This window comes from Oryx dammah, unplaced genomic scaffold, assembly GCF_014754425.2.
Source record: "Oryx dammah isolate SB20612 unplaced genomic scaffold, SCBI_Odam_1.1 HiC_scaffold_28, whole genome shotgun sequence".
Taxonomy (NCBI): domain Eukaryota; kingdom Metazoa; phylum Chordata; class Mammalia; order Artiodactyla; family Bovidae; genus Oryx; species Oryx dammah.
Genome location: NW_024070212.1, coordinates 12,623,163 through 12,633,194, shown reverse-complemented (window position 1 = coordinate 12,633,194; position 10,032 = coordinate 12,623,163). Strand labels below are relative to the sequence as shown.

The window sequence follows — 10,032 nt, the reverse complement described above, 5'->3', positions numbered from 1 at the left end:
GGATTTAATAGTAGAATTGCTTCAAAATCATGTTGCTAGTTTGCCTCCTAAGAATCAAGGGAGTATATTGGATGAATTTCATTTAAAATATAGGCTATATAATTTTATCCTTTATTGTTACTGAAAAAAAAATATGGTTCCTGTGTCCCATGCCCTAGGTGTCTGCAGCATTGGGGTCAAGAGTTCTGCAGCACCTGGTCCTGAAGTTCAGGATTCTGGAGCCCATGTTCCCCTGCAGGGGATCCGAGGAGGTTCTGTGTGTTTCATGTGACCAAGGATCAAGAAGCTGACCCAGAGGAGGTCTCATGGGGCTTTGGCCCTGAGTTTAACTACAGAGTCTTCATGCGAGTCCACCGTGGGGCAGACACCCCAACCTGGGTCAGCCTCCAGGACAAGTACCAGCAGAGGGTCCATGTGCCCAGTGTGACGTCCCTGAGGATTGAGAACCTGACCCCAGAGGACAGTGGGCAGTACCGAGCTCGAGCCAGCTTCCCTGGAGGAAGAGAATTTACCCAGGTTTTCCTCCTCGCTGTCTATGGTGAGTGACACTCCTCACTCCACCCTATGGCTTCCCTTGTTCTTTTGTGCCAGGAATGTCACACAGGCTCCATTTTTCAGGATCCCTTCCAGATACCAACCTTCAGACTCCTTTTTGCCTTTGAATTAGGAAGTAAGTGGTTTACTGCAAATGGTGAGAAGAGTTGAGATTTACACCAGGGATAAAACCACTTTAGTATTTTGGGAGAGGAGAATGGAAATTTGGAGAAATGATATTGCCATAACAATTATTGTTCTTTTTAGGTACAGGTTACTTAATGTGTGTATTAGTTGTCTGTTGCTGCTTTAATTTGGAGACTTAACACAGAGCAAACTTATTATCTTTCTGAGCTACAGGTCAGAAGTCACACATGGGTCTCACCAGGCCAAAGTCAAGGTATTGGCAGGGCTGTGCTGTTCCTAGAGGTTCCAGAAGGAGATTAATTTATTTGTATTTTCCACCTTCTAGTGGTTGTTTATATTATTTGGCTCAGGGTCACCTTCCTCCATCTTAAAAGCCTGCAATATTGGGACCAGTTCTTCTCATATCTTATCCCCTTGACCTCATCTTCTTCTTCCTTCCATGTTTAAGGACGCTTGTGATTACATTTGTCCCATCTAGGTAATCAGAATAATCTCCTCATTTTAAAGCAAGCTACTTAGCAGCCTTAATTCCATCTGTTACCTTAATTTCACCTTGCCACATAACCTAACATAGTCACAGGTTCTGAGGATTGGCTGTGGACTTATTTGGGGTCCATTATTCTTCTATCACAATTCAGAAATCCACGGGTAGTCTGTACCTCCTTCTCCTTTTACTCAGAGCCAGCGCAAGACCAGACTTACATGCCAAGATTCCACCAATCCAGCACTAGAAGCCTTCAGTAGATATAGGAGAAAAGTTACTCTGTAACATTTCCAGATACCCTCACTTAGTCAACACTTTTTTTCCCTAAAGTCCAATGGCCTGGGAAAATATCTGCTGTGAGAGATTGACTGTTGCTGCCTTAGGTTCCCATGTGATTTCTATGACCAACTGATCAGTATATCACATCTCAAGTTCAGTGGCATGTTCTAACCAGACTCAGACTCCTCATAGTAGTTGCTACCACTGCATCTCCCACAAATTTGTCCATCCCTGTGAGCAAAGAACATTTCTCTGGGGTCCCAGTGCTGACCAAGTGTCTGTCTTCTCTAGAGGCTATACAATCTCAAGCATCATCTGTGCAAGAGAGAAGGGCAAGATCCTGATCCAGGACTAGGCCTTCTGTCCCAGACTTCTACCGCTTCTAAGAGAAACCCAATTTTCTTAGAAATAATGGGTATTGGGAAAGTGGGATCAGGCTTTATTTTCTGGTTGGGGATCATCAAGGCTTTCTAAACATATACATAATTTAGTAAAATCACATACAACTTACCTCAGTGGCTCCCCTCTTTATTGTCACTTGCTGTGTGTTAAGTATTTGGCAAATTGTGGGTTTAAAAAAATTAAATTATTTATTTTATTTGGAGGTTAATTACTTTACTATATTGTACTGGTTTTTGCCATACATTGACATGAATCAGCCATGGGTGTACATGTGTTCTCCATCCTTAACCCCCCTCCCATCTTCCTCCTCATCCCATTGCTCAGGGTCATTCCAGTGCACCAACCTTGAGCACCCTGTCTCATGCATCGAACCTGGACTGGCAATCTGTTTCACATATGATAATATATATGTTTTAATGCTATTCTCTCAAATCATCCCACCCTCACCTTCTCCCACAGAGTCCAAAAGGCTGTTCTTTACATTTGTGTCTCTTTTGCTGTCTCGCATATAGGGTTATCGTTACTGCTGCTGCTGCTAAGTTGCTTCAGTCATGTCCAACTCTGTGTGACCCTGTAGACAGCAGCCCACCAGGCTTCCCTCTCCCTGGGATTCTCCTGGCAAAAACACTGGAGTGGGTTGCCATTTCTTTCTCCAATGCATGAAAGTGAAAAGTCAAAGTGAAGTTGCTCAGTCGTGTCCAACTCTTAGCAACCCCATGGATTGAAGCCTACCAGGCTCTTCCATCCATGGGATTTTCCAGGCAAAAGAGTACTGGAGTGGGGTGCCATTACCGTCTTCAGGTCATTGTTACCATCTTTCTAAATTCCATATATGTGCGTTAGTACACTGTATTGGTGTTTTTCTTTCTGACTTACTTCACTCCAGTTTCGTCCACCTCATTAGAACAGATCCAAATGCATTCTTTTTAATGGCTGAGTAATATTCCATTGTGTATATGTGCCACAGCTTTCTTATCCATTCATCTGCTGGAATCTAGGTTGCTTCCATGTCCTGGCTATTGTAAACAGTGCTGCAATGAACATTGGGGTACACATGTCTCTTTCAATTCTGTTTTCCTCGGTGTGTATGCCAGGCAGTGGGATTGCTGGGTGATATGGCAGTTCTACTTCCAGTTTTTTAAGGAATCTCCACACTGTTCTCCATAGTGGCTGTACTAGTTTGCATTCCCACCAACAGTGTAAGAGGATTTTTACACTGTGTAAGAAAAGTTTTACACTTTTCTTCACACCCTCTCCAGCATTTATTGTTCGTAGACTTTTGGATCGCAGCCATTCTGACTGGCATGATATGGAACCCCACTGTGGTTTTGATTTGCATTTCTCTGATAATGAGTGATGTTGAGCATCTTTTCATGTGTTTGTTAGCCATCTGTATGTCTTCTTTGGAAAAAGAAGTTTAGTTCTTTAGTGAATGCTTTTGCTGTTGCAGCTCACTCTTTAGTTATTTGGTCCATATTTTCATTGGGTCATTTATTTTTCTGGCATTGAGCTGCAGGAGCTGCTTGTATATTTTTGAGATTAATTCCTTGTCAGTTGCTTCATTTGCTATTATTTTCTCCCATTCTGAGTGTTGTCTTTTCACCTTGCTTATAGTTTTCTTCGTTGTGCAAAAGCTTTTAAACTTAATTAGGTCCCATTTGTTTATTTTTGCTTTTATTTCCATTACTCTGGGAGGTGGGTCATAGAGGATCCTGCTGTGATTTAAGTTGGAGAGTGTTTTGCCTATGTTTTCCTCTAGGAGTTTTATAGTTTCTGGTCTTACTTTTTTTGAGTTTATTTTTGTGTATGGTGTTAGAAAGTGTTCTAGTTTCATTCTTTTCCAAGTGGTTGACCAGTTTTCCCAGCACCATTTATTGAAGAGGCTGTCTTTGCCCCATTGTATATTCTTGCCTCCTTTGTTAAAAAATAAGGTACCCATAGGTGCCTGGGTTTATTTTTGGGCTTTCTATCTTGTTCCATTGGTCTATATTTCTGTTTAGGGGCCAGTACCATACTGCCTTGAACAGTGGCTTTGTAGTATAATCTGAAGTCAGGAAGGCTGATTCCTCCAATTCCATTCTTTCTCAAGATTGCTTTGACTATTCGAGGTTTTTTGTATTTCCATACAAATTGTCAAATTATTTGTTCTAGTTCTGCAAATTGTGTTTTATCTGTAAAATGTGTTCACTATCATTAAGGAGAGAATGCCAGGGTTTCAGTGAGATAATAGATGAGAATGTACAGACTGGAATGTTCTCCAATCATGTGAACTCTATTCCTTGGGATTTGTCTCTTCTCTCCCAGATCCTGCACCCCTTCCTCGGATCCTTGTCAAGTCAGCATCCTTCACAGCAGGCTGGTGCAATGCCACTCTGGAGTGCACAGCCCCAGGGGATACAGAGGACCTGAAGGTGACCTGGAAGATCAAGGGCCTTCCCAAGGAGCTGGAGCAGAGAATGACATCAGAACTACCCTCCAACTCCTGGAACCTGACTCTGAACCTGCCCCTGAGCCAGCCGAGTGGCAGCTTGACCTGTGCAGTCAGCAACCAGGTGGGCCAGACAACTGCCACCTTAGACCTGGGGGAAGTCTGTGTCTCTGGTGAGTGCACCTGCCAGAGGGGAGGGGCACTGTCAGAGCTCAGGAGTGAGGGTCATGGGCTTTTTTCCCTACCACGTTATTAGCCCTACCTTTTAATAGGTCACCCGATAAAGGAGTCTGATAGGTACACCCACAGCATGTCTGCTTTTAACTGTCTCTCAAGACCTTGCTTGCCAGTCCAACTCCATCCCCACATTTCCCTCAAGAAACAGGGATTTGTTTTTAATGAAAATCTCCACCCAGCTCAAGATGATCTATTCCCTGTCCTAGCTGGCCCTGGAGGCAGAGCAAGGGTGGTGTAGGGGAGGCAAAGAGAACTAGAGCAACAGCAAACGCATTCACTAGAGATGTGTTTCCCTGAAGGCTAACCCCTCTCCTGACCCATGCTGCCTGCTGCCTGCACCTGCCTGCCTGTTGCCCTCTGGGGAGCTCCTTCCCTCTGAGATGCTGCAGGGCAGTGTCAGATCTGGTCCAGGGCAATAGTTTTCCAGCACTTCTCCTACCTCATTCATTATCCATAGTGAGTCATCCACTGTAGTCTTTTGAAAAGCAATCGGATTTTGTGATTGGTCTGTATCATCTGTAGGAGTCTGACCCAGGGACTCCCTGCAGGATTCAGGGCTGCAAAGCTCCTCTGCCCATGTTCCTTACCTCACACACTTCACACTGAATTGTTTGCTTGGCTTCCCTGAATGTGTCCTGAAGTTGCAAGCTTCTGAGCCTCTGGAAATGCTGTTTCCTCTACCATCAAACCTCCCAAGTCAAGAGTTCACTTCCTTACTTATTGCTATTGAAGGATTTTCCTCAGGTCACGAGCCTGTAAACAGTGTCCTGCACTTGGTTGTAGTAACATTAGGAATCAAGTTAAACAAAGGGTGGCTCAATCTCATGTTGCACAGGCACCGCAGCTGCTGTAACCATCCTGCCTCAGGCATCATCCGCTTTAAGGAGCAGTCCATGGCCACCCCACACTGAACAGCAATTCTATTGATGGGTTTGTCTTCTCCATAGCCTGGAACACCTTGAGGGCAGAGGGCTTGTCCTGTTCTCCTCTTAATTCTTATACCAAACAAAGCTTCTAGCACTGCTCAGTTAATATTTCACTGAATGAATGACTTGGTATCTTGTGTGCAGTCCAGCACCTCTAACCATCTCCCATGAGCTACTGGTGGGAGCTGATATGTCAGCATCACTTAAAATCTCATGATACCTTTCCCTTGGTCCCATTCTGGAGTCTCAGGTAAAGTTCAACACTCAGCATGACCCATAAGACCCTCTGGAAAGAGCCTCTTCCTCCCTCTGATTCTTGCCCAGCTCGCCTTGCCCTACCCTCTCCTGCCTGCTGGTCTAGGGTGATTGCAACCCCTAGGGCTGGAGATTTGTCATGGAACAAACAAATGGAAGTGAAAACAGCCATTTCCACTCCTTTTTGGAAAGCTGTGCCCAGTCTGAATGTCTGGTAAACTCCTATTCCTCTCTCAAGGCTGAGTTTTTGCATCACCTCCTCTGGGAGTCCCTCCTTGAAGACCAGTGTACAAGGTATAAACTTATATGGCACTGCCATCTCTCTGGCTGGAAGACTTTGGTATTTTCAGTCTTCCCCCTGTGTGACCCTGGCTTGCTCCTCTCAGCATCCCTGGCATCAAGCAGGAGCTCGAGACCTGGGTGAATGAATGATACTGCTTCACTCTTTCCTCTTTCACTCAGACTTCGCCATCTCCTCTCTATATATCTCCCCTTGGCAATGGGTATTACAAGTTGGGTCTTTCCTTAACTTTCTTCATTCTCTCTGTGTGAAGAAAACAGATTCACATGGACAGGTCAGTGCTGACCCCCTGCCATGCATCATAAAGGTTGTTGTGGTTATGCAGTTGATCCCTGGACTTGGCCTGTTCCTTTGGAAGACATGTGGGAAGAAGAGGAAGATAGAGACTGGAAGAGGCAGGTTTCACTTCTCCTTCCGGTCTTATATCCCACCCCTCCTCCACTGAAACTTTGGCTGCCTTCCTCCTTTATTTTGCTGCTCAACGATTATCTCTGGGGAAGGGGAAGCTGGGTGTAGGCTTGGCCTTGGGGTTCATTGCCATGGGGGAAGGTATATGTTTTCAAGGCCAAGATTAAGATTTACTCTGTGTATGACTCAGGTATAGAATTTCAGGAGAATCAGAGGGACAATGATGGTGGAGACCAGTATGCAGAGCTGAGCCAGCAGGCATCTGCAAAGGCCACATACAAGATGAGAACTGGGAGCTGTGCCCAGCCTGGGCTCTCATAGGTGTTTCTCCTGGGCCTGTCAACCCAGTCATCTGCTGTTCCTGGTCCTGCTGTCTCTCACCATGTGGTCAATAATATTTATAAAAAACATTTCAAACTTGGGGCCAATGTAGACGTGGTCACTTTGGGGGAATTCACATGCAGTTCATATCAGCAGCATTGGTTCATTGTGGATCACTCTGGGGCCTCTCTCAGCTCTTTAGAAACCCTCTGTCTTCCAGTCATAGGTAATTGGTGAACATATTTAGAAGAAAAGGAGCCTTTTAGAGTCTACAGTGAGGTCTACAAGCCAGAAAGTGGACCCATGTAGATAATTTAATGGAGGAAGCAGGAGACTCGGCACTCCTAGGACACCCCCACTCACAGCCTGATTCCTGCAGGCACCTGCCTCCCCCAGCTCTGGTTTGGCTCCAGCTGCCCTTGGTCTGTTACTCTGACTGTCCTGCCACCAACTCTCTGGGTACACGTGTCCTTCTGACATCCTCTGACACCTCTCCAAGTTGCCCTGCCACTCAGGATCCTCACCTTCCCGAATGAATCCTCTTCTTCCATCATCGACTCAGTGCCTAGCCCCTCTTCTCCTGAAGCTTTCCAAAGAGGACCTTCCTGCACATAATAATCCCCACAGCCTCTCCTATTGGTGGTGTATATATTTCTGAGGACATCAGCTCAGGCATGGGGACTGTGTGGAAGATATTTACCAGACCACGGAGCGGTTAGGACCTTGGTGCTGGATGCTGATTTGGGAGTCTATGGAAGCCACATGGGTTGGTGGGAGTCCATAAAGGACTGTCCTGAGTTTTGCTTTGCACCCTGTGTAGGGTAAAAGTTGCATGTTGGGCATTGTGTGTGTGTCTGTATGTACATTGGGGGAGTAGCCAGTGTACATTATACCCTGCGCCATATCCCTTGTTCCTGATCACTAGTGCTAACCTCAGCTTCAGTTCATGGACCTCAAATCTACCTCCTGTGGAGTGGGAAGAGGAATTTGCACTGTTTCTGAACGTGAAGTGAAGTCGCTCAGTCGTGTCTGACTCTTTGTGACCCTGTGAACTAAAGCCCACCAGGCTCCTCCGTCCTAGGGATTCTCCAGGCAAGAATACTGGAGTGGGTTGCCATTTCGTTCTCCAGGGGAACTTCCCGACCCAGGGATCGAACCCAGGTCTCCCACATTGCAGGCAGACGCTTTAACCTCTGAGCTACCAGGGAAGCCCAAATCTTCTGTGTCTCAGAGAAGGACCCAGGACCTATATTCTTAGGAAAGCACCCTCAGGCCTTTCCTGTCTGGGGTGGGGGTCATTAGAATGGAAGTGCAGGGTGCTCCCCCCTACAACACACACTCTGATGAAGCTGCTGTAAGCAGTGAAGTTTAAGGAAGATCTGAACCAGCCCTCTCCTGCCTCTTCTGACACTCAGCCCCCACAACCTGCTGGCCTCAGATGCTAGTCAGCCTCCTTTTTGCTCACTCACATCCTTCTGCCTGAAATGGTGATGCCTGCCCTGTCCCTTCCTCTCATCCCTGTTGTTTGAATTCTACCATCCAACCTAAAGCCCCCTTCCAGGTCACCTGTTCTATATGTTCCTTAAAATTTGGAAATGGTCTCTTCCACATCTGACCTTTTCAGACACATTGACAAAACCAAGTCCTCTACCATAGCTAGCCTTGGGTTAGTCATCACTCTTCTCTGCTAACCTTACTTGTACCTCCCTCAGAAGGGTGCTGTGTCTTTAGGAGGCCAGTGCCAAGAGATAAGCAATTCTCTCTGTGAAGGGTGTAAGCAACCTTCCACCTAGCTCCCACAGGGACTCAGAAGGCTGAGACCCAGAGCACAGTCTACAGAAGTCTTTTTAATAATAAGTCCACAAGGAAGCAAGATTAACGTGATGACCTTCAACCACTCTGCTTGGCTTCCCTACCCACCTCCAGCCTCCTGATGACCTGAGGCAGCCTGCACTGAATTGTGTGGGAGCTTCTCCTCCTCCTGAGAGTCCTCACTTCATCAAAGCCTTTGCTTCCTGCCTTGAGTTCCAGCTCTTGAGTCAGAGATAGATTCACTGTAGTTCTATGATTTGTGGTCCCTTGTCTGCTGATCTAGATGTCTGAGTCTCTTGATTCCACTTTCACCTCAGCAAGCTTAGCTGCTACATTTCTGACTGTAGAAAGCAAGATTCTGACTTAAAATCTTGAGCATTAGGAACCAATGCTAGTATCCTGCTGGGTGGTATATGGATAATGAAGAAATAGTTTCCATAATGAGGCTGTTTTAGCCTGTTTAGCTCAGGCTGAACAGAAGGCTTAGAGAGATGACCTCTCTCACTGGCATCCCAGATGATCGGTCATGGCCTGTATCAGTGCCATCAGTCCAAAAGCAGTGTAAGTTGTGACGCACCATTGACTCCCTCCCACCCACCTCGGTTCTCAAAACATAAGACAAAAAGGAAAAATAACTCAACATTCCAAGCCTGTATTGAACCAGGTTTTTGTCCTGTGAATTTTATAAATATTATTTCTTCTTATAAGAACTCTTTAGAGTAGATATTACTGTTCCTATTTTGCAGGACAAGATATAGTTTGTATCAGAATAAATTCTTAAATCTAATGCCTGATGAACTATGGAATGAGGTTCATGACATCGTACAGGAGACGGGGATCAAGACCATCCCCATGGAAAAGAAATGCAAAAAAGCAAAATGGCTGTCTGGGGAGGCCTTACAAATAGCTGTGAAAAGAAGAGAGGCAAAAAGCAAAGGAGAAAAGGAAAGATATAAGCATCTGAATTCAGAGTTCCAAAGAATAGCAAGAAGAGATAAAAAAAGCCTTCTTCAGCGATCAATGCAAAGAAATAGAGGAAAACAACAGAATGGGAAAGACTAGAGATCTCTTCAAGAAAATTAGAGATACAAAGGGAACATTTCATGCAAAGATGGGCTTGATAGAGGACAGAAATGGTACGGACCTAACTGAAGCAGAAGATATTAAGAAGAGGTGGCAAGAATACACAGAAGAACTGTACAAAAAAGATCTTCATGACCCAGATAATCATGATGATGTGATCACTAATCTAGAGCTAGACATCTTGGAATGTGAAGTCAAGTGGGCCTTAGAAAGCATCACTACGAACAAAGCTAGTGGAGGTGATGGAATTCCAGTTGAGCTGTTTCAAATCCTGAAAGATGATGCTGTGAAAGTGCTGCACTCAATATGCCAGCAAGTTTGGAAAACTCATCAGAGGCCACAGGACTGGAAATGGTCAGTTTTCATTCCAATTCCAAAGAAAGGCAATGCCAAAGAATGCTCAAACTACCACACA

General features: G+C 45.3%; 1 protein-coding gene across 1 annotated transcript; it reads left to right on the top strand.

The window, feature by feature from the left end:
• Window positions 1-317: 317 nt before the first annotated feature.
• LOC120855659 (SLAM family member 8-like) lies at window positions 318-7,716 on the top strand. The gene is made up of 3 exons (XM_040230203.1): window positions 318-538; window positions 4,151-4,447; window positions 6,254-7,716. The coding sequence occupies exons 1-3, from the start codon at window positions 343-345 to the stop codon at window positions 6,436-6,438; spliced, it is 678 nt and encodes a 225-aa protein (XP_040086137.1). The 5' UTR covers window positions 318-342; the 3' UTR covers window positions 6,439-7,716.
• Window positions 7,717-10,032: the final 2,316 nt, after the last annotated feature.